Here is a 22,701-nt window from a genome sequence, read left to right as displayed (position 1 = left end):
TTTTTTTTTTTAAAAAAAAAAAAGGTTTTTTAAAAAAATTTTTTTTAAAAAAAATTTTTCCCAAAAAAAAAAAATTTTTAAAAATTTTTTTTTTTAAAAAAAAATTTTTAAAAATTTTTTTTTTTTAAAAAAATTTTTTAAAAAATTTTAAAATTATTTTTTTTTTTTTTTTTTGGGTTTTTTTTTGGGTTTAAAAAAAAAAAAAATTTTTAAAAATAAACCCTTTTTTTAATTTCCCCCCCTTTTTTTTAAAATTTTTAAAATTTAAGAAAAAATTTTTAAATTTTAAGTTTTTAAATTAAAAAACCCCCAAAAAAAAAAAAAAATAAGGGGGTTTTTTTTGGGAAAATTAAAATTTTTTTTTTAAAAAAATTTTTTAAAAAAAAAAAAAATTTTCCAAAAAAATTTTAATTTTTTTTTAAATTTAAATTTTAAAAAAAAAAAATTTTTTTTTTTTAAAAAACCCTAAAATTTTAAAAAATTTTAAAAAGGGAAAAAAAAAAGTTAAAATTTTTTAATTTCAAACCCAAAATTTAAAAAATTTTTTTTTTTAAAAAAAAAAAAAAATTTTAAATTTTAAAATTAAATTTTTTTTTTTTTTTTTAAAAAAAAAATTTAAAAAAAAAAAAAAAAAAAAAAAAAAAAAAAAAAAAATTTTTTTTTTTAAAAAAAATAAAAAATTTTTTTTAAAAAAATTTTTTTTTTTTTAAAATTTTTTTTTCAAAAAATTTTTTTTTAAAAAAATTTAAAATTTTTTTTTAAATTTTTTTTAAAAAAAAAATTTTTTAAAAAAAAAAATTAAAAAATTTTAAAAAAAATTAAATTTCCAAAACCAAAAAAAAAAAAAAAGGAAAAAAAAAAATTTTTTTTTTTTTAAAATTTTTTTTAAAAAAAGGAAAAAAAATTTTTTTAAAAATTTAATTTTTTTTTTTTTTTTTTTTTTAAAAATTTTAAAAAAAAAAAAAAAGGTTTTAAAAATTTTTTTTTTTTAATTTTTTCCTTTTTTTTTTTTTTAAAAAAAAAAAAAAAAAAAAGGAATTAAACCTTTAAATTTTTTTAAAAAAAAAAAAAAAAATTTTTAAAATTTTTTTTTTTAAATTAAATTTTGTTTTTTTTTAAAAATAATTTAATTTTAAAAAATTTTTTAAAAAATTTTTAAATTTTTGGGGTTTTTTTTTTTTTAAAAAAAATTTTTTTTTTAAATTTAAAATTTTTTTTTTTTTTTTTTTCCCTTTTTTTTCCCCTTTTTTTTTTAAAAATTTTTAATTTTTAAAATTTTTTTTAATTTTTAAAATTTAAAAAAAAAAAAAAAATTTGGGAAAAATTTTTTTTTTTTTTTTTGGGTTTTTTTAATTTTAAAAGGGTTAATTAAAAACCGAAAAAATTTTTTTAAAAATTTTTTAAAAAATTTAAAATAAAAATTTTTTTTTTTTTTAAAAAAATTTTAAAAATTTTAAATTTAAAAAAAAAAAAAATAAAAAAAAAAAAAAGGAAAATTTAAAAGAAAAAAAAAAAAAAAAAAATTTTTTTAAAAATTTTAAAAAAAATTTTAAATTTTTTTTAAAAAAAAATTTAAAAAAAAAAGGGGTTTTTTGGGGGAAAAAAAAATTTTTAAAAAAAAAAAATTTTAAAATTTAATTTTAATTTTTTTTATTTTAATAAAATTGGTTTTTTTTAAAAAATTTTAAAAAAAAAAAAAATTTTTTTTTTCCCAAAAAAAAAAAAAAATTTTAAATTTCAAAAAAAAAAAAAAAATTTCCCCAAAAATTTTTTTTTTTTTTTAAATTTTTTTTTAAATTTTAAATTTTTTTTAAAAAAAATTGGGAAAAAAAAAAAAAAAAAAAATTTGGCTTTGGTTTTTTTAATTAATTTTTTTTTAAAAAATTTAAAATTTTTCCAAAATTTTTTTGGGGAAAAAAATTTTTTTTAATTTTTGAAAAATTAAATTCCAAAATTTTTTAAAAAAAAATTTAAAGGAAAAAAAAGGGTTTTTTAATTTTTTTTTAAATTTTTAAAAAAATTTAAAATTTTTTTTTTTTTTTTTTTAATTTTAAAATTTTAATTTAATTTTTTTAAAAATTTAAAAAAAACCCTTTTTTGGTTTTGGTTTTTAAATTAATTTTTAAATTTTTGGGTTTTTTTTTTAAAAATTAAAATTTTTTAATTAAAAATTTTTAAAAAAAAATTTTTTTAAAAAAAAATTTTTTTTTTATTTTAAAAATTTTTTTTTTTAAATTTTTTTTTTTTTTTTAAAATTTTTTTTTTCCCCTTTTTTTTTTTTTTTTTTTTTTTTTAAAAAAAAAAAAATTTTTTTTAAATTTTAAAAAAAAAAAAAAATTAAATTTTTTTAAAAAATTTTTAAAAAAGGGTTTTTTTTTTGGGGAAGAAAAAATTTTTAAAAAAAAAAAAAAATTTTAAAGCCCAAAAAAAAATTTTTAAAAAATTTTTAAGGGTTAAAAAAAACCTTTTTAAAAAATTTAAAAAAATTTTTTAAAAAAAAAAAAAAAAACCCCCCAAAATTTTTTTTTTAAAAAAAAAAAAAAAGGGGGGGGGTTTTTTTTTTTAAAAAATTTTAAATTTTTTTTTTTTTTTTTTTTTTTTTTTTAAAAAAAAATTTTAAAAAATTTTAAAAAAAGAAAAAATTTAATTTTAAAAAGTTTAAAAAAAAAAAAATTTCCCTTTTCCCGGTTTTCATTTTAAAAAAAAAATTTTTCCGTTTTTTTTTTTTTAATTTCCCCCCCCTTTTTTTTTTTTTTTTTTAAAAAATTTTGGGGGGAAAAAAAGGGTTTTTTTTTTTTTAAAAAAAAAAAAAAAAATTTCCTTTTTTTTTTTAAATTTTTTTTTAAATTTTTTTCCCCTTTTTTTTAAATTTTTATTTTTTAAAAAATTTAAAATTTTTTTTTTGGGGTTTTTTTTTTTTTTTTTTTAAAATTTTTTTTTTTAAAAAAAGGGAAAAAAAAAAATTTTTTTAAAACCCTTTTTTTAAAAAAAAATTTTTTTTTTCCTTTAAATTTTTTTTTTTTTTTTAAAAAGGGTTAAATTTGGGGGCCCAAAATTTAAAAATTTTTTTTTCCAATTTTTAAAAAAAGGGTTTTTTTTAAAAAAAAGAAAATTTTTAAAAAAATTTTAAATTTTTGTTTTTAAAAAAAAATTTTTTTTTTTTTTTAAATTTTTTGGGGGAAAAAATTTTTTAAATTTTTTTTTTTTTAAATTTTTTAAAAAAAAAAAGGAAAAAAAACCCGGTTTTTTTTGAATTAAATTTAATTTAAAAATTTTTTTTTTTTTTTAAAAAAAATTTTAAAAAATTTTAATTAAATTTAAAAAAGGCCAAAAAAAAAATTTTTTTTTTTTAAAATAAAAAAAGGGGGCCCCTTTTTCCGAAAAAAATTAAAAAAAAAAAATTTTTTTTTAAAATTTTAAAAAAATTTTTTTTTTTGGGTTTTTAAAAAAATTTTTTTTTAAAATTTTTATTTTTTTTTTTTGGGGGTTTTTTTTTTTTTTATTAAACAAATTTTTTTTTTTAAAAAAGGGGGAAAAAAAAAACCCTAAAAAATTTTTTTTTTTAAAAAAGGAAAAAAAAGGGATTTTTTTTTAAAAAAGGGGGAAAAAAAAACCCTTTTAAAAAAGGATTTTAGAATTTAAATTTGGTTTTAAAAAAAATTAAAAAAAACCCTTTTTTAAAGGTTTTTAAAGGTTTTTAAAAAAAAAAGTTTTTTTTTCCCAAAGGAAAAAAACCCCGGGGCCCCAAAAAGGGTTTTTTTTTTTTGCCCCCCTTTTAAATTTCCCTTTTTTTTTTTTTGGGTTTTTTTTTTGGGGGGGGGAAAAATTTTCCGTTAAGTTTTTGGATTTTTTTTCTTTCCTTTTTTTTTTTTTTTAACCCCAAGGAAAAAGGGGAAAAAAAGGGAAATTTTAAAAAAATTCCCTGGAAAAAATTTTTCCGCCAATTTTAAAAAGGGAAAAACCCCGAAAAAAAAACCCCCCCCCTTGGTTTTTTTAAAATTTAAACCCCAAAATTTAAAAAAAAAACCCCCCCCCAAAAAAGGTTTTTTCCCTTTGGATCAGGGGAACCAAAAAGGGGGGGGAAAAAAAAAATTTTTGAAAAACCCAAAAAAATTTTGGTGGGTTTTAAATTTTTTTGGGGGGGAAAAAAGGGGAAAAAGGGAAGGCCAAAAAAAGGAATTTAAAAAAAATTGTTAAAATTTTTGGGTTTTTTTTTTTTTTTTTTTTAAAAAAAAAAAAAAAAAATTTTTTTAATTTTTCTTTTTTTTCCGGGGGGGGAAAAAAAAAAAAAAAAAAAAAACAAAACCTTTGTTTTTTTTGGGGCCAAAAAGGGGGGGCCCCCCCCTTTTTTTTTTTTTTGGGGGGAAAAAAAAGCCCTTTTTAAAAAATCCCTTTGGAAAAAAAAAAAATTTTTTTTTTAAAAAAAAAAGGGGGAAATTTTTTGGAAAAAAAAAAAAAAAATTTTCCCCCTTTTCCCCAAATTTTTTTTAAAAAAGGGGATTTTTAAACCCCCTTTTTTTTAAATTTCCCCTTTTTTTTTAAAAAAAAATTTTTTTTAAAAAAATTTTTTTTTCCCCCAAAAAGGGGGAAAATTTTTTTAAAAAACCTTTTTTTTTAAAAAAAAAAAAGGGGATTTCCCCAAAAAAAGGAATCAAAATTTTTTTAAAAAAAAGGAAATTAAAAAATTTAAAAAAAAAATTAAATAATTTAAAGGGGAAAAGGGTTTTTTTTTTTTAAAGGGTTTTTTTTTAAATTTTAAAAGGAAAAAAAAGGGTTTAATAAAAATTTTTTAAAAAAAAAATTTTTAAAAAAAAATTTTTTTTGGAAATTGGCCAAAAAAAGGGGAAAAAAAAAATTAAAATTCAATTTAAAAAAATTTTTTTTTTTAAAAAAGGGGAAAATTTTGGTCAAATTTTCCCCAAAATTTAAAAAAATTTGGGGAAAAAAAAAAATTTTTTTTTAAAATTTTAAAAACAAAAATAAAAAATTTGGGTTTTTTTTTTTTAAAAAAAAAATTTTTTTTTTTACCCCTTTTTTTCCCAAAAAAAAAAATTTTTTAAATTTTTTGGAACCTTTTAAAATTTTTTAAAAATTTTTTAATTTTTTGGGGCGGTTTTCCCTTTTAAAAAAAAAATTTTAAAAATTTTTAACCCCAAACCTTAAAATTTTTTTTTTGGGAAAAAAACCCTTTTAAAAAAATTTTTTTAAAAGGGGAATTTAAAAAAAAAATTTTAAAAGGTTTTAATAAATTTTTTAAAAAAAAACCCCCGGCCAAGGGGGGGGGAAAAAAAAAACCTTTAAAAAAATTGGGGCCCTTTTTTAAAAAAAAAATTTTAAAAATTTTTTCCCCCCATTTTTAAAAATTTGGGGCCAAAAAAATTTTTTTTAAAAAATTTTAAAAAAGGGGTTTTTAAATTTTTCGTTAAAATTTTTTTGGGGAAAAAAAAGGCCTTTCCAAATTTTTTTGGGGTTTCGGGGGAAAAAATTTTTAAAAAGGGGGTTTAAACCCCAAAAAAAAATTTTTTTAAAATTTTAAAAAATTTTGAAAAAAAATTTTTGGAATTCCCAAAAAATTTTTTAAAAAACCTTTTCCCCAAAAACCCCCCAAAAAAATTTTTCTTTTAAAAAATTTTTTTTTAAAAAAACCCCCCTTTTAAAAAACCCTTTTGGTTTTGAAAAAAATTTTTTTTTTTTTTTTTTTTAAAGGTTAAAAAAAAAATTTTTTTAAAAATTTTAAAAATTTTTAATTAAAAATTTAAAATAAAATTAAAAAAAAAATTTAATTTAAAATTTTTTTCCAAAGGGAAAAAGAAAAATTTTTTTTTAAAAACCAAAAAAAAAAAAAATTTAAAAAAAATTTTAAATTTTTTTTTTTAAAAAAAAAAAAAATTTTAATTAAAATTTTTAAAATTTTAAAAAATTTTTAAAAAAAATTTTTTAATTAAAATTTTTTTTTTTTTTTTTTTTTTTAAAAATTGAAAAAAAAAAAAATTTTTTTTTGGGTTTAAATTTAAAAATTTTCCCAAAAAAATTTTTTCCCCCCAAAAAAAAGGGGTTTTTTTTTTTTTTTTTGGGAAATTTTTTTTTTTTTTTTTTTTTTTTAAAAAAAAAAAAAATTGGTTTTTTATTTTTTAAAAATTTTTTTTTTTAAACCAAAAAAAAAATTTTTAAAACCTTAAATTTTCAATTTTTTTTTTAAATTTGGGTTTTTTTTTTTTTTTTTTGGGTTTTAAAAAATTTTTTTTTTTAAAAATTTAAAATTAAAAAATTTTTTTTTACCCCGGGGGGTTTTAAAAAACCCTTTGGGTTTCGGTTTTAAAAAAAAACAAAAAATTTATTAAAATTTTTAAAAGGGAAATTTAAAAAAAAAAAAAAAATTTTTTTTCCCCTTCCTTTTTTTAAAATTTTTTTTAAAAATTTTTTAAAAAATTTTTTTAAAAAAGAATAACAAAATTTTTTTTTTCCCCCCTTTTTTAAATTTTTTTAAAAAAAAAAAAAAAAAAAAAAAAAGGGAAATTTTTTTTTTTTTTTTTTAAATTTTGGGGTTTTTTCCCCTTTTTTTTAAAAAATTTTTTAAAAAAATTTAAAATAAAAAAAATTTTTTTAAAAAAATTTTTTTTTTTTTTAAAAAATTTTTTAAAAATTTTTTTTTTAAAAAAATTTTTTTTTAAAAAAATTTTAAAATTTTTTTCCCCCGGGTTTTTTTCCCTTGGTTTTTTTAATTTTTTCCCCAAAAAAGGTTTTTTTTTTTTTTTAAAAAAACCCCTTTCCAAATTTTTTTTAAAAAAAAAAAAAAAAAAAAATTTTTTTTATAAACCACATCAGCTTGGAGGATACGCTAAACGTGAAGTGCAAGTAGATTCACGCATGAACTCCTTTACTAGGCTGATATAGAGAAACGGGACTATCGTTCCGACGTTCTAAGTGGGCATTTTCAGATGAAAACATTGAATGTTGCTGGTGAGAATGAACCCTATAAGAGCTCTTGTCAAATGCAGCAGCTGATGGTTGTGATGACGGTGCCGAAGAAGAAGAAGGGGATCTTGGCGATGCTTGAGACTGTCGGTTCAATACCTGCTGCTAAAGCTGACCTCTATGTTCCATATATATACTGTTCCAATAGTTACAAATGATAATCTATAAATAATGTCAATTGGTTATTAAGCAAGAATTATCATTATTCATAGTGATCAATTATGTCTCTTGTCACCAAAAGTTATGCCACTTAGATACCTATTGAATAATTATATTTATGTCTAAAGATACGATTATTATCCATTTAGATAGTCCATGAGACATGAGACATGAGACGTCCTAAAGGAGAGGAATTTCATTTGTAGGATATATCAATAAGTTCTAAAATTCTATCTTTCCTCTATCTTCTAATATTATTAGATTGTTTTATAAAGAGTTACTGTAAATTTTTTTTATAGAAATTAATTTTATTTTATAAAACTATCCTTATAATAATTTTTCATCTAAAATGTGTTCGAAAAATCATTCAATAATTAAATTTAGATATAATTATATGCAATTACACATATGATTCATTAGGTAAATTATAGAAAATAGATGTAGCTAAATTATGTGTAAATGATTCTTCAATTCTTAAGAGAAAGATTAATTAGACGATTTCCGCAAGTAATTATCTAGAAGACTTTTAAATTTCTTTTATTAGTTATTAATTGAGAAAGAAAAAAGAATACCAAACATGACATAGTAAATTAATGTGTAATTACACTTCGATAGTAAAATTTGTATAAAAAAAATTAAGATTTTTGTATTAGCAAAGATTGTAATAGGTATCCTAATAACAACAATATTTTAGAACCCAAATATTTGCTCGATTGATAAACGTATTCACCTTTATATTTAGGTTATGAAGTCGGTTACTACTTTAAAAAATCAATGTCTCCATGATCAACATGAAATTTTCCCTTCATGCGTCGAAAATTCAAAATGTTGATAGATAATAGATTATATATCTAATCTAAAGGAGCCTTCAAAATTTCTTAAACTACCTACGTTCTGATAGCAATACTAATTTTTTTTTATGGATGTTTTAGAAAAAGTAAACAGTTAATAAATTAAGATTTAACTTTCGACCTAATAATTAATAATTAAAAGATAATGCCCCACCAAATTTCATGATTATCTAACAAAGTTTTTTAACTCTTTTAAGGTTCACCATTCCAATTTCCAACTCAAAAACTCAAAGAGGAATTTAAACAGAAGCACCTACCCTGCCCTGCCTTCAACTGTCGACCCATGACACTATAGATTGTATGTGAAATGCGAATGTCTCTCTCAACATTACATTAGCTTTTGCATTTACGTTTACTTTCCTTTGGATTATCTCTTGGTTTCCTTCGTTCAATTTGCTAGCCCCATCAACAGATAACCTTTACTGGTTTGTTCTTTTATCTTGTTTGCACTCTTATTGTATTACACTTGAATTCAGCCTGGTTTATACCTATGTTACTTTCCTATGCTTAAAATGATTTCTCATGATAAATAATTTAGCTATTTTCAATTTATTGTTAATTTTAGAGATATATTGATTATAAAAAAAATTTAATTGTTTATTTTTAGTGATTGATTGTTGAATTTTTTCCTTATATAAGCATTATTTTTTCGATTCAATAAGCATACACTTTCCATAAAAAAATATTTCTAATTTATTCTTGTTTTTGTTTTTTTTTACAGCAAGTTTTCTCACAGTCTCCTATGTTCTTTCTTCAACGAGGTTGATTAAGTGTGTGAACTTCAAATGGATTTGTCGTCTAACTGTAAGCTTTCGAGGTTATTCGCCTGCAATTTGACTTCCATAATATGCAAATGTCTAGCTTTGGTCACCATTGCTCTGTTCTTCAGAGCTATTTTGTACCATTTATCATCTGGAGATGTTGTGCTTGAACGGGACGACCTCGACTTGATTCTAGGCCGCTCTATGTTGTCGCAATCCGATGAAGGGATTCGTAGACATAAGTTTTTGGAAGTCCCTCAACTAGTTTGGGGACTAAATCAAAAGATAGCATTTGTAAGAGCTTGTTTAACTGCTAGAATGCTGAACCGAACTCTTTTGATGTCAAGCTTTAAGTGCTTCACTTTTCTATAAGGAAATCAACCTCTTGCAGCCGATTTCGTTTGATAAAGTATTCAAATTCGAAAGGTTTAATACCCTTTGTGAAGGGTTTGTCCAGTTAGCTCGTTACTCGGATCTTAAGAATCGAACCGGAGTATACGATCTCCGAAAGGGAAGTGGAAGAAAATGGACTGTTGAGAGAGCCCTTGTGCAGTTGAAGCAAAGCATCATCAATGATCCTATTGATATGCATGAAGTGATTAGAATGGTTGGAAAGAATCCATTTCTTTGGCATGATCATTGCCCTGTCAAGGACTATGCAAGGGTCTTTGAGTGCTTAGTGTTGGTTGATGACATATCAAAAGAAGCAGATAAAGTTGTTTCCAAGATTAGGCAGATAGGAAGGAAGCTTAGAAGCAAACCCGACATGGGTTCTTCGTTGCGACCGGCTCCTTATGTAGCCGTCCATATGAGGGTCGAAATCGATTGGATGATTCATTGTAAGAAGTTAGAACAAAGATCAGGTGTTAGCCAAATATGTAGCAGCAAGCAAGAAATTATAGAAAGAGTGGGGAAAATCATCAACCTTGAAGCTCCCATTGTTGTTTATCTTGCTGTTGCTGATAACCTCCTCAATGATTCTTCATTATTGAGTGGTTGGAACAAAGGGTTGGTTCCTTATGAAAAGAAGAACTTATGGGTTGATGGAATTTACAAGAAACATCCATATATGATTCAGTCTGCAATTGATTATGAGGTATGCTCGAAGGCTGATATATTCGTAGGCAACAGTTTTTCGACTTTTTCAAGCCTCATAGTTTTTGAGAGAACACAAAAGATGATGAGAATGGGGATTACAAGCTCATGCAAGAACGAGAACGAGGTCGATGTTCAGTGGCCGTCTTATGCATACAATATAGCAGCAGGGGAATCAAATGGTCCTCAGAAATGGATGACTAATATGTCTGATTCAAGTCTCAAAGTAATTAGTTATGGCTCTTATTTCCATTTCTTGATTAAGTTTGAACCCAATTCATCCTCCTGGTCGAATGGCCTAAAGGATATCTGTATATGTAGAGGCATACTGAAATCAGAATGGTTTCCTTGGATTGGTGATTGTTACAGTGAATAGGTCAACTTACAAAAAACATGTTTTTAACAACACATGGTAAACATAGATATATAATTATTTTACGTTTCTTTTCCTCCCAATATTATTACATATCAAAGTACTCCCCAACTAGATTTTAGTTTTGAAGATGATCAAGCCCATTTGGCCATGACGGACATGCCACCAGCACCGAGAAGAACTGCAACATAAGACTTAATTTGGAGCTTAACGCTAGCCTGCAACTTTGATCCCATGAAATCTGCTGCAAGAAGATCAACCAAAGCCATATAAATCAAAAGCCCAGCCGAAGATGCATTTAGCAGTCCGACAGTGATCAAGGCTGTTGGGCTGTTCTCTTTGTATGTGTTGGCTAAAGCAATTCCCAGTGCTATCCCAAATGGGGTCGTTACGGAGAAGAAGAACACCAGGATAAACTTCTTCATTGTTTTGTACTCGGCCTATAATTTTTATTTGAGTTAGATGCCTTTGGATGAGTGCTTAAACATGAAGAATAAAAATATAACTGGATGATGTACCTGAAGAATGCAACCGCCAAGACCCATCCCTTCAAACATTTGATGGAAGCAAAGGGCTGCCACTAGACCTTTAATGGAGCAAGTATTATTTGAGGCTCCTAGTGAAAGCCCTATCACCACTGAATGAACTACAATCCCCAGTTCTAACACCTGCATACAACATGTCAAGCCAAATGAGGTGATGTAATTGAATATGTTAGTATCCTTGTTAACATCAAAATTTCTTACCATGGCAACCACACGGTATCGCAACAACTGTTGATCTACCGTTCCTGGTGCAGGCTTTAAACCATGATGGTGACCGTGAAATTGTCCAACATTCACTACAACCATTTCCTGTTGTACTCCCCCAACAGGTGATGCAACTTCCGGGATAACCCCGTTGTTGCATTTCTTGGTGTATATTGATGTGGCCATGGAATCCACCATTAAGGTCACTATTGCGGATAACATGGCGACGAAGCCCGTGAAGGGAAACTTATGCCATGGATTCTCTTTCAAGCACCTAGACGATAACATGTTAAAAGAGTCCGGCAAGACGTGCATGAAACCGGTCGCCAGAATAATCCCGGCTGCAAAGCACTTAACGATCACAAATAAATTTCTGTCGGGGTTAAGAGCCGGGATCGAACGTGTAAATAAAGGTGAACATACCCCGATAACACTAGCGATTAATATGGAGAAAATGGCTATGACCTTAAGGGGTAAGGCCTTTTCTTTGTTGGTGCAGCCATCAGTTTTGGTTTGACATTCCTCTGGTACTACTGAAAGTGCTTGTGGTGGGAAGATGCATATGATAAGCAAGAAGATAGAAAAAAGCCTGACATATAACGAAGCCATTGACATGTAAAGATAGAAAGTGTTTTTTTGGGGCCTTTCAGTTATGGGGATGATGAATAAGTGTGGTTCTATACATAGAGACGAAGTGATATCCTGTTATTTAACTAGTATAAATATAAATATATTGCTAAGTCAACATCTTATTGATAAAAGATTAAAATAAATTGGTTTAAGTCTTAACTTACATGCATTTTATAAAAATTTGGTACTTAAATTTAATATTTTTTAATATTTAATTCAGGTATTAGGTTAGTTTGATGAAAGCTATTTGTTAATATTATATTTGAATTTTTAGAAAATTTTAACTTGCCAAATATAGTATAATGGATGTGATTTAATTGGACTTCTAGGATCAAATTAATTGTTAATATTTTTAGTTAATTATGAATTTTCATCACATTAGCTCTAAAATTTAAACTAAACACTAAAAATTAACAAAGTCAACTCGAGGTGTCAAAATATATGACTTTTATTAAATAAATGCATTACACTAGATTTTAAGAAAATACAGATACCATATTAGAGAAAATGTCAAACTCAAGTACTATAATACTAAAAATTTACAAAACATATATATATACATACAATTATTTAAGTTTATTTATAATTTAATTATTTAAAATATTAACTTACTAATTATTTAATATAATTAAAATGGAAATTTTGTATAATTAATTATTATAATCGTAGCAGAGCACAAATCCTCTTTTATTAATAGAAGATAACCATAATAAAACACCGGATACAAGTTCTATATGCACTACATCAAACAAAATAGAATACCCTTTACCCTAAAATCAATACGTTGAAAAGAAGAAGAAGAAATCACTTTATACAACATAAACATGGACGAGATCATTCTTTTTGATGTTACACAGATTCATTTCTTCTTCTTTTTTAGTGTATTGACACATACAGCCTATATATGGCCATATATCTCTAGCATTCGTGTCATTGAATGTCTTTTTTCTTGTCTTTTGGCTTTGTTTATTGATAATAGCCTTTCACTTGTCTTGTTGAAGTTCGATCTCCATCGTTGGCAACTATTTTTGCAAGTTCTCATCAATAATTTCTTTATCAATTACAATAAAAAAAAAGTAACTTGCAGAGAAATATTATTTTTTTATATTTTATTGATCAGTCCCTTCTAACCTTTTTTTTAAGACTTATCTTAAATGTTTGAAGAAACCCAATCAAACTCATCTTTCCTTATTGTTTAATTTATAAACAAAATTTCTTTCTATTCCTCCTCCGTCTTTTATCATACTTACATTATTCTATAAATAATTACCGCATAAAATATTTATAGAAAATAATATTCTTGTTATAATTTATTCAATGCTCAGTAAATTATTTTTGTTAGTACAAAATTCAAATAATCATTAAATTTCATTATATCTTTAAATTTTATTCACTTATAACTCTTTAAAAAAAAGAAAAAGAAAGAGAAAGATTATGGGTTGATATTAAAGTCTTATTGATTAGTTTTCTATTTAAGTATTTGTTTGTATTCCATTTGCATATTCACGACTTCACTAAGATGTAGTTTAGGAATGTTTCTCAAAATACTTCTCTCAAGTTAAATTTAATTTTCTCTAAAAATTATTTTCCCAATAATACTTTTGAAGGCATTCCTAAACTAGACTTAACAATTTAAATATCCGGAAAAATAGTAGAAAAAGAGAGAAATTGAATGCTTTTCTACTTTAATAAAATACTATTTTGTTTTTTGACTTTTGTCTAAATTTACAAAAATCTCAAATTAAATATTACAACAACAGAAAAAAAGGAGGAGGAGAATTGATTGCTTTTCTACCTTAATAAAATACTATTTTTTCTTTGACTTTTATAAAATGTGAAAGGATAACAATATGATGATATTCTTTTTAATCATTTGAATGATGGAATCCATTTCTAAGGACAATGAGTAATTAATTAAGTACGGATTAGATTTTATTTAATCTTGATTAATTAAATGTCAAGTTGGTATATCATGCTGTACACAAATTCAAAATTTAATTATCTTAAACTTAAACTATAATGTATAGTATTTATGGTTATTCATCTCATCCCTTAATCACGAGATTAGATGTTCAATCTTCATCCATAAAATGAAGCAAATTTCATGAACAATTATTTAACAAATTTCATTTTAAAAATGAATTCCTTAATACTGCCAATTTAGATTTAAATATGAAACTGCGGTTGTTATAAAATAAAATTATCTCTATTTGCTTTATTTTTAGTGTAATAAGTAATTAACCACACAATGCTACCTTATTAAAAATTCATTCAATTTATTAAAAAATTAAAAATAAAATATGGTTTATTTTATGATTTGATCCATGAAGTATATTCATTTTTCATTTTGATATCCAAACTTTTTTTAGCTTAGTTTGGTACTTAAAGTATACCTTATTTCTCCATTTAGTACTTAAAGTAAGCATCCATTAAATTTTTAGTCCATATTTTAACATACTGTAAAAAATTGGTGGCCAATTAAATAGTGCCACGAGGTGTATTTTTATAAAAGATATCCATTTTCTTTTATCAAATATATGAACCTTGAAACATTATAGAAGATAAATAAATATATAAATTTTTTGAAAAATATATATTAATTAAAAAATTATAAATATGAAAATAAATTATAAAAAATATAAATCATACATATTTTTCTGAATTTATAAATATTTATTTTTATAAAATTTTAAAGTTTATATATTTTATAAAAGGATGCCAAGTGACGCTTTTTCATTAACCAAAACATGTCAAGTGGAGCTTTTTTATTCGCCAAAGCTGTCAAATGTTTTCTTAAACATTGTTATAAATGGACTAAAAATATGACAAATGCATACTTTAGGTATTAAATTAGGCCAAAACAAAATTTAAAGATGAAAGTGAGAGAATGAATATACTTTTAAGCCCCAATCATGAATTAAGCCATAAAATATAAACAATTAAACCTATAACAAATGTCATTACACAGTTAACTGTTAATGAATTATATTTTGATGGTATATTGAATATATATTTAAAAGGGCTAATTGTTCTTTTGGTACTTGAATTTTTAGAAACTACACAAATTGATGCCTGAAAAAGTTTTGGTGAATCAAATTTTACTAAAAAGAGCATGAATTTTGCCAATGTTGAAAGGATACAAATTGTGACACAATGATTTAAAAAGGTTCGGTATCAATTGCTTACATTCTCTACCTTAGTTCCACTTGTCAAAGATTTTCTCGATTCATTAACTTTGAATTGTTGTCTTTCAAGGACAAATTTACGATCCCAATATTTTATTTTGGCTAAGATAAAAACATCTTTCTCCTAGTTTTCAAGGTTAAACTAGAACATCTCCTTCTAGAAAGGAATGAAATGAGTAAACAAAGAAAACATAATTGTTTACAAGGTTTAATCTCACTAAAACAAAAGGTTAAACTCTTATAAGGATTTGTAGTAAAGCTTTCTGAAAGATAGAATAGAACATGTACAAGGAGAAACAATAAAACGCTAATGTCTATGTACAAGAAATAATATAAAGAAATAAAGCTCTTGATAAAAGTACTCATAGTTGATATATTTTAGGCCTTTATTCCGGTTAGAGTTTGTTATCATAAATATCATAAGAGGGCTCAATTTTGAAAAATTTTAAAACTACAGTTGTAAATGTAAAACTGTTTTCTTAACTTATTTTTCCAACATTTAAAAGCTAAGCTCTTGGGGAGAGAATTTAGTGATGAAAAGTCTAATATTTGAGTACAAAAGTGACAAATCTTCATTGGGGTGTGTTAGAACTCAGTTCATTGGCTATATCTGTTTCAAAGATAGTGAATTCTTCTTATTAAGTTAGGCTCCGCATACATAGGAAAATTAAACTGCGTAAACAATTTTGTTGTCTCCTATTTGTATTGTATTTGTCGCAGTTTGATTAGAAGTATCCACTTCTGCTGTCACTTTTACTCATACTTTGTTCTTGCAGTTTAGCCACTAATTCAAGTCAACGGTGAGAATGTTAAAAAAAAAAGAAGAAGCCATTAAGCTGAGGGATAAACTTATGGCTATTGATTTAGGGGGATTGATCTTGTACTTGAAAATACTTGAAAATACTCAAAAACACCTTGATATCATTGAATTGATTCAAGACTTTTGAATTTTTTATTAAAGTGTTTTGAGTAATTTAAATTATTAAAATGTCTAAAAATAGATTAAGAATAAATATGTAAAATTTATCATAAATATTATACAAAAAAATCTGCTAAATCAAAGCTAACCATTCAAATAATGTAATCATCTTAACCCAATCATCTTTATAATACAAGAATCAACCTTCGAAATTTTCTTACTTCTTAATGTTATGATATGTGAAAGGATAACATATGATGATGCTTTTTTATTTTCAAGGGAAAAAAAATCATTTGAATGAGGGGGTTCCATTTCCAAGGACAATGACTTACCTTTTTTTTTTTTGTTAAAAAAGACCATGAGTACTTAATTAAGTACGGAAATAATCTTGATCGATTAAATGCTAAGTCATGCTGATCACATTCAAGATATGATTGCCTCAGCACTGCAAGTTCAGGTTTAAATATCATTTTATGAAACTACAATTGCTTTTTTTAAATTATCAGCTTCACTTAATTTTTAGGATTTTTTTTATTTTGATTACTGAAAATAATTTTTTGTAATTATATTATTAATATTTAAAATATATTCATTTTAATCACTTAAATATTAAATTTTTAACGGTGATTCATACATCACTTTCATTTTGTATAATAGTAATGGTGAAGAATACAGTATAACAACAACACAGCTGATGGTGAAGACTTGTTCTGCCGGCTTTTCCTTTCTATTATTAGCATCTAAATCCTCAACTTTTAACTTCAATACACAACCATTCTATTATGTTTATTATTGGTATAGTGACAATAATGATTAATTTCTTCCCACACTAATAATTAATTTTTTTTTTATCATAAGTACTTTTTAAAAAGATATTGATCATAGAATGTATTTTATTTTTATGAGCGGAGATCGAATCCTACCTATATAATTAAAGGATAAAGTGAGCACATTACACTCATTATTAATATGTTTATTATTAACTAAAGTAAACTACACCACAAGTACTCAGGATATCCTCCCTTACTCAGGATTTGACCAAAAATAATCATTCTCAATATCCACAAGCTTCATCAATTTCGTGGGTTTTCACATCCCAGAGATTTTATTCAACAAGGCGTTGAAATCAATTCATCTACCAAGGAGCTTCACCACCACAGAATTCTCCATGCTTTTCTCAACAAAGGAACAAACTCTTTCGGAAAGGACTACCGATAGCGAGACATCAACAACACTGATTTCCACATCATCATCCCGTAGCTTTGTCTTTTTCAATAAAATCTTCTTGGTCTGCAGAAGTACCACTAGGAACGTTACCCAAGAGTATTTCCTTAAACGGCAAGCGAGTCTCACAGCTAGCATCTTTTTCCTAATAAAGGCAGTTCCTCCCTCATTCGATGGCTCTTCCTCACGTCGTTTGATCTTCTTTGGAGCCTGAAAACCTCCTTGAGACATTGTGAACAACTCATAAACAAAAAAAATATGTTGGCAATAATTTTCTCACTATCAAAATGAATATTTTATTATAATAATTGTTTTTACAAATTACAAATTGCTTATCAGTGGTAAATACTAAAAAATACTTTAATAATTTAATATAACACATTTTATTAAATACACAAGATCAATTTGTGCATTAATATATATCTATAATATATATATATAAGCATGAGTTTGAAAAAATTTGAACTAAAAAGAATACCCTTTGTTGAGTAATTTTGTATCGTATCTTGTCAACAGGAGCCTTTAGGTATTTCTACTGTTGTAGCTCGCAACTTGACCCCACTATTTTATCTTGACTTCATTGTTTCTATGACTGACATTCCATGTGGGATTCAGGCCTGCTGGACACATGTTTATCCCTAGGTCGCCTGCAATGTACGCAGTCCTCTCTGTTCCTAGGACTGACATTTTGAGCGGGTTTTAGGCCCACTGGACATGTGTTTCATTCCAGGTCGCCTGCAGAACACATGATCTCCCTTCTGTGAGCACCTTGAGTATATGCAGACTTGGGCCACAATCCTCACTCGGTTTGTGCAAGCTGGTCCTGCGAGCTAGATCAGCGAACTCATTCCTATCCTCTCATGGTTTACCTTGCACTCGATTGTTGGGTGGGACCTGTCCAAGTAGTGGGTGGCAGACCTGGGTCTTATCTAGGGCTCGGGTTGACTATTACTAATGTATAACACCTTTTATTTTCCATTATATTACTAAATTCACATTTAAAAATAATTATGATTTAATAGAAATTGTGATAATAACACATTTAAAAATAATTAGAATTTAATTTATGATTGTGCTAATTTAAAAATAAAATTATTACTTAAACAAAAGTTATACTAATTTTATTAATTAAATATTAAATTCGTAAAATCAATCTAATTTTGGAAGCTAATTTATTGAAAAAATGTGAGTTAAGTTGTGACTGAGAGATTAACTTGGTTGCAGAGGACTGCATGATGGCGAGATTAACTCTTAACATTATATTTTGTTCAAACTCCACTATTATGTTTACGTATTGATGCTGGAAACAAAAGGTTAGCATTGGCAATCTATTCTAGTTTCCGGTTCAGAACCCACAAGGAATTTACACAATAATATCTGCCCTGCCCCTCCTCCAACAGTCAATCCATGACACTGTGCAGATTGTGAGTGAAAATGAAAAATTCAAAGCGAGGTAACATCTTTAGCCAATTTCATCGTCTTCTGTCTCTCTCGACATTACATTGGTTTTTGCAAATTGCATTACGTTTATTTTCCTTTGGATTATCTCTTGGTTTCTTACAATTGAATTGAGCCTGGTTTACACCTATGTTACTTTCCTATGCTTAAAATGATTTCTCATGATAATTTCTTCTCTGAACTTTGCAGATTCTGATATCAAAGCTACATTTTGTTGGTGTTTGTTTCCTATGTTCTTTCTTCAACGAGGTTGATTAAGTGTGTGAATTTCAAATAGATTTGTCGTCCAACTGTGAGCTTTCGACGTTATTCGCCTGCAATTTGACTTCCATAACATGCAAATGTCTAGCTTTGGTCACCATTGCTCTGTTCTTCAGAGCTATTTTGCACCATTTATCATCTGGAGATGTTGTGCTTGAATGGGACGACCTGGACATGATTCTAGGCCGCTTTATGTTGTTGCAATCCGATGAAGGGATTCATGGAGATAAATTTTTGGAAGTCCGTCAACTTGTTTGGGGACTAAATAATCAAACGATAGCATTTGCAAGAGCTTGTTTAACTGCTAGAATGCTGATCCGAACTCTTTTGATGCCAAGCTTAAGTGCTTCACTTTTCTACAAGGAAACCGACAGTTTGCAGCCAGTTTCGTTCAATAATGTCTTCCGGTTCGAAAGGTTTAATTCACTTCGTGAAGGGTTCATTCGGTTAGCTCGTTACTCTGATCTTAAGAATCGAACCAGGGTATACAATCTCCGTAAGGAAAGTAGAAGAAAATGGACTGTTGAGAGAGACCTTGAGCAGTTGAAGCAAAGCATCATAAATGGTCCTATTGAAATGCATGACGTGATTCGAATGGTTGGAAAGAATCCATTTCTTTGGCATGATCATTGGCCTGTTAAGGACTATGCAAGGGTCTTTGAGTGCTTAGTGTTGGTTGATGAGATATCAAAAGAAGCTGATAAAGTTGTTTCCAAGATTAGGGGGATAGGAAGGAAGATTAGAAGCGAACCCGGTGAGGGTTCTTCGTTGCAACTAGCTCCTTATGTAACAATCCATTTGAGGGTCGAAATCAACTGGATGATTCGTTGTAACAAGTTAGAGCAAAGATCAGGTATTAGCCAAATATGTAGCAGCAAGCAAGAAATTTATGGAAAGGAGAAGGAAAATCATCAACTTTGAAGCTCCCATTGTTGTTGATCTTGCTGTTGCTGATAACCTCCTTAATGATTCTTCAATATTGAGTGGTTGGAACAAAGGGTTGGTTCCTTATGAAAAGAACTTAGGGGTTGATGGAATTTACAAGAAACATCCATATCTGATTCAGTCTGCAATTGGTTACGAGGTATGCTCAAAGGCTGATATATTGGTCAGCAACAATTTTTCGATTTTTTCAAGCCTTATAGTTCTTGAGAGAACACAAAAGTTGATGAGACGGGATTACAAGCTCGTACGAGAACGAGAACGAGATCAATATCCAGTGGCCATGTTATGCATACAATATAGCAGCAGGGGAAACAAATGATCCTTAGAAATGGATGACTAATATGTCTGATTCAAGTCTCAAGGCAACCAGTTATGAATCTAATGCCATTTCTTGATTAAGTAAAGCAAAAAGGAGAGGATAACAATGGAACAGTTGAATACTGAAAAACTGAAATGATTTTTATTGGATTGGTGATTGTAGCAATGTAATGGTCAACATACAAAAACATGTTTTCAACAAAACATATGGTAAACATAGATAATTATTTTGCACTTGTTTTTCTTTTTGTCTCCTAATATTATTACATCAAATTCACTGGCCATATAGTTTTGAAAATGATCAAGCCCATTTGGCCATGAGGGACATAAAACCAGCACCCAGAAGAACTGCAGCATAGCACTTTATTTGGAGCTTAATACTACCCTGCAACTTTTGTCCCATGAACTCTGCTGAAAGAAGATCAACCAAAGCCATGTAAATCAAAAGCCCGGCCGACGATGCATTTAGCAACCCTTCTGTGATCAAGGCTGTTGGGCTGTTGTCTTTGTATGTATTGGATAAAGCAATTCCCAGTGCTGTTCCGAATGGGGTCGTTACGGAGAAGAAGAACGCCATGGTAAACTTCTTCATAGCTTTGTACTCGGCCTATAATTTTTCAATGTGTTAGATGCATTTAGATCAATGATCTGACCCTGAAGAACAAAAAGGATAAGTACAAGAAATACCTGAAGAATGCAACCTCCAAGACCCATCCCTTCAAACATTTGATGGAAGCAAAGGGCTGCCACTAGACCTTTAATGGTGCAAGTATTGTTTGAAGCTCCTAGTGATAGCCCTATCACCACTGAGTGAACTACAATCCCCAATTCTAACACCTGCATACAACATGTCAAGCCAAATGAGGTGATGTAATTAAACATGTCTACTTTCAGATAATATTTAAAGCTGAAAATTTCTAACCATGGCGATCACACGGTTCCGCAACAACTGTTGATCTACAGCTCCTTGTGCGGGCTTTAAACCATGATGATGACCATGAAAGTGTCCAACATTCACCACAGCCATGTCCTGTTGTCTACCCCCAACAGGTGATGCAACATCTGGGATAACCTCATTGTTGCTTTTCTTGCTGTATATCGATGTAGCTATGGAATCCACTATTAAAGTCACGATTGCGGATAACATGGCGACGAACCCTGTGAAGGGAAACTTGTGCCATGGATTCTCTTTCAAGCACTTAGATGTTAACATGTCAAAAGAGTCCGGCAAAACGTGCATGAAACCAGTAGCCAGAATAATCCCTGATGCGAAGCACTTGACGATCACAAATAAACTTCTTTCGGGATTAAGAGCTGGGACCGAACGTGTGAATAAAGGCGAACATACACCGATAATACTAGCGATCAATATGGAGAAAATGGCTATGATCTTAAGGGGTAAGGCCTTTTCCTTGTTGGTGCAGCCATCGGTTTCGGTTTTACATTCCTCTGGTACTACTGAAAGTGCTTGTGGTGTGAAGATGCAGATGATGATCAAGAAGATAGAAAAAATCTTGACAAGTAAAGAAGCCATTGACACCTTTCTTGGTCACCTCACCTGAAAGATTAATTGATGTTTAGGACTTTTGAGTTATGGGGATGGTGCATAACTGTGGTTCTATATATAGAGATGATGTGACATCATGTGGTTATATATATATATATATTCTTGGATTGCTATAAAGTAGAATGAAAATTAAAATTTTCCCAAGAACAATAGGACAAACTCATTCTTTCTGGTTTAGTTTATTTATTCACTTGATTGAAACTTGTAACAGATTTTAATTTCCTTTCTTGCACACAGAAAAGTTTGTAAATGAATAATTTCGAGCTTTAATTTTACTTATTGAATTACTTAAACCGTGTTAAATTCTGGGTTTATATTTTAATGACTTAATATATTATTTTGTAATTTTCTGGTAAAAAGAAACATAAGTACTTAATTGGGATAAAAAAATTTCAAGTACCAAATTAAACATTAAAGTTAAACTTAAGTACTTGTATGGGACAAAAAAAAACTCAAGTACCAATTTGAAAAAATTCATACACTAAACTGAACATTAAAATTTAACTCAGGGATCAGATTCATCATTAACATCAAATATATAGGTACTACATAATATATTAAACCTATTGGAATTCTATTGCAAAGGAGAATTGAATCTTCTCTATAATGAAAACAAAGCATGTGATTCTTTAATTCCAAGGCTTGAAGCATGCCATTAAGAGAGAAATCTGAAAATTGGTAGGCATCAAATTTCATGCCATTCTCAATAATTGTGGGCGTAAGCATAGAGAAAGGAAACTACAGCCAAACTAAATTGATTAATTTTCTAACATATTACAATACTAATTCATTGACTTTAGTTTAAATATATAGAAGTCTCAAAATTATAATAATCTCAGGTTGCTTGCCACACAATAAGCATGATCGGCTCGTGGTTGCTTTGTGTTCGGCATATGCCGACAATTATGATAAATGGAATAAAAATCCAGTGTGTAATACGAGTACGTATTTGTACGTGTTGGTGCCGTATATTAACTGGACACAATATAAAATGAAAAGTATATATCTATATATATTAGACGAAAAATTAAATTATCACCATTAATAAATATTAATTGAATTTAAATTTATGTGTTGAAGTGATATTGTTCTATGCTGGTTAAATTTTAGATTCTTCGAACTATTAACACGATGAAAATGATATAGTGTGAGGAAGTGAATGTGTTTCAGTTATTGTACCTCATTTTTTACCTCAAAACAATTTCCTAACCTCGCCCCGAAGGAGGTGGAG

At 26.6% G+C, this 22,701-nt stretch overlaps 2 protein-coding genes and 2 pseudogenes across 2 annotated transcripts; 2 read left to right on the top strand and 2 right to left on the bottom strand.

The window, feature by feature from the left end:
• The first annotated feature begins 8,654 nt into the window (after window positions 1-8,654).
• On the top strand, window positions 8,655-10,217 carry LOC108488149 (O-fucosyltransferase 23-like; annotated as a pseudogene).
• LOC108488860 (fe(2+) transport protein 1-like) lies at window positions 10,171-11,656 on the bottom strand. Its single transcript, XM_017793140.2, has 3 exons — window positions 10,961-11,656; window positions 10,733-10,882; window positions 10,171-10,654 (listed from the first exon to the last, which is right to left on the bottom strand). Exons 1-3 carry the CDS (start codon window positions 11,576-11,578, stop codon window positions 10,349-10,351), a joined length of 1,074 nt encoding a protein of 357 aa, XP_017648629.2. The 5' UTR covers window positions 11,579-11,656; the 3' UTR covers window positions 10,171-10,348.
• A 6,699-nt stretch (window positions 11,657-18,355) lies between these two features.
• Window positions 18,356-19,999, top strand: LOC108488150 (O-fucosyltransferase 23-like; annotated as a pseudogene).
• A 24-nt stretch (window positions 20,000-20,023) lies between these two features.
• Window positions 20,024-21,641, bottom strand: LOC108488550 (fe(2+) transport protein 1-like). The gene is made up of 3 exons (XM_017792831.2): window positions 20,826-21,641; window positions 20,591-20,740; window positions 20,024-20,510 (listed from the first exon to the last, which is right to left on the bottom strand). The coding sequence occupies exons 1-3, from the start codon at window positions 21,435-21,437 to the stop codon at window positions 20,205-20,207; spliced, it is 1,068 nt and encodes a 355-aa protein (XP_017648320.1). The 5' UTR covers window positions 21,438-21,641; the 3' UTR covers window positions 20,024-20,204.
• Between the last annotated feature and the right edge of the window lie 1,060 nt (window positions 21,642-22,701).

The sequence above is a fragment of the Gossypium arboreum genome, chromosome 10 (assembly GCF_025698485.1).
Source record: "Gossypium arboreum isolate Shixiya-1 chromosome 10, ASM2569848v2, whole genome shotgun sequence".
In the NCBI taxonomy this organism is placed as follows: domain Eukaryota; kingdom Viridiplantae; phylum Streptophyta; class Magnoliopsida; order Malvales; family Malvaceae; genus Gossypium; species Gossypium arboreum.
Note: the sequence above shows the minus strand (reverse complement) of the source record. Positions and strands in the feature narration are given on the sequence as shown.

Excerpts from the sequence above, each read along its gene's own strand:
- LOC108488550 (XM_017792831.2), bottom strand. The coding sequence starts at position 21,437 with ATGGCTTCTTTACTTGTCAAGATTTTTTCTATCTTCTTGATCATCATC. Across the intron at positions 20,741-20,825 it reads GGAACCGTGTGATCGCCATG|GTGTTAGAATTGGGGATTGT; the intron begins GTTAGAAATTTT and ends TGTTGTATGCAG. Across the intron at positions 20,511-20,590 it reads TTGGAGGTTGCATTCTTCAG|GCCGAGTACAAAGCTATGAA; the intron begins GTATTTCTTGTA and ends GAAAAATTATAG.
- LOC108488860 (XM_017793140.2), bottom strand. The coding sequence starts at position 11,578 with ATGTCAATGGCTTCGTTATATGTCAGGCTTTTTTCTATCTTCTTGCTT. Across the intron at positions 10,883-10,960 it reads GATACCGTGTGGTTGCCATG|GTGTTAGAACTGGGGATTGT; the intron begins GTAAGAAATTTT and ends TGTTGTATGCAG. Across the intron at positions 10,655-10,732 it reads TTGGCGGTTGCATTCTTCAG|GCCGAGTACAAAACAATGAA; the intron begins GTACATCATCCA and ends TAAAAATTATAG.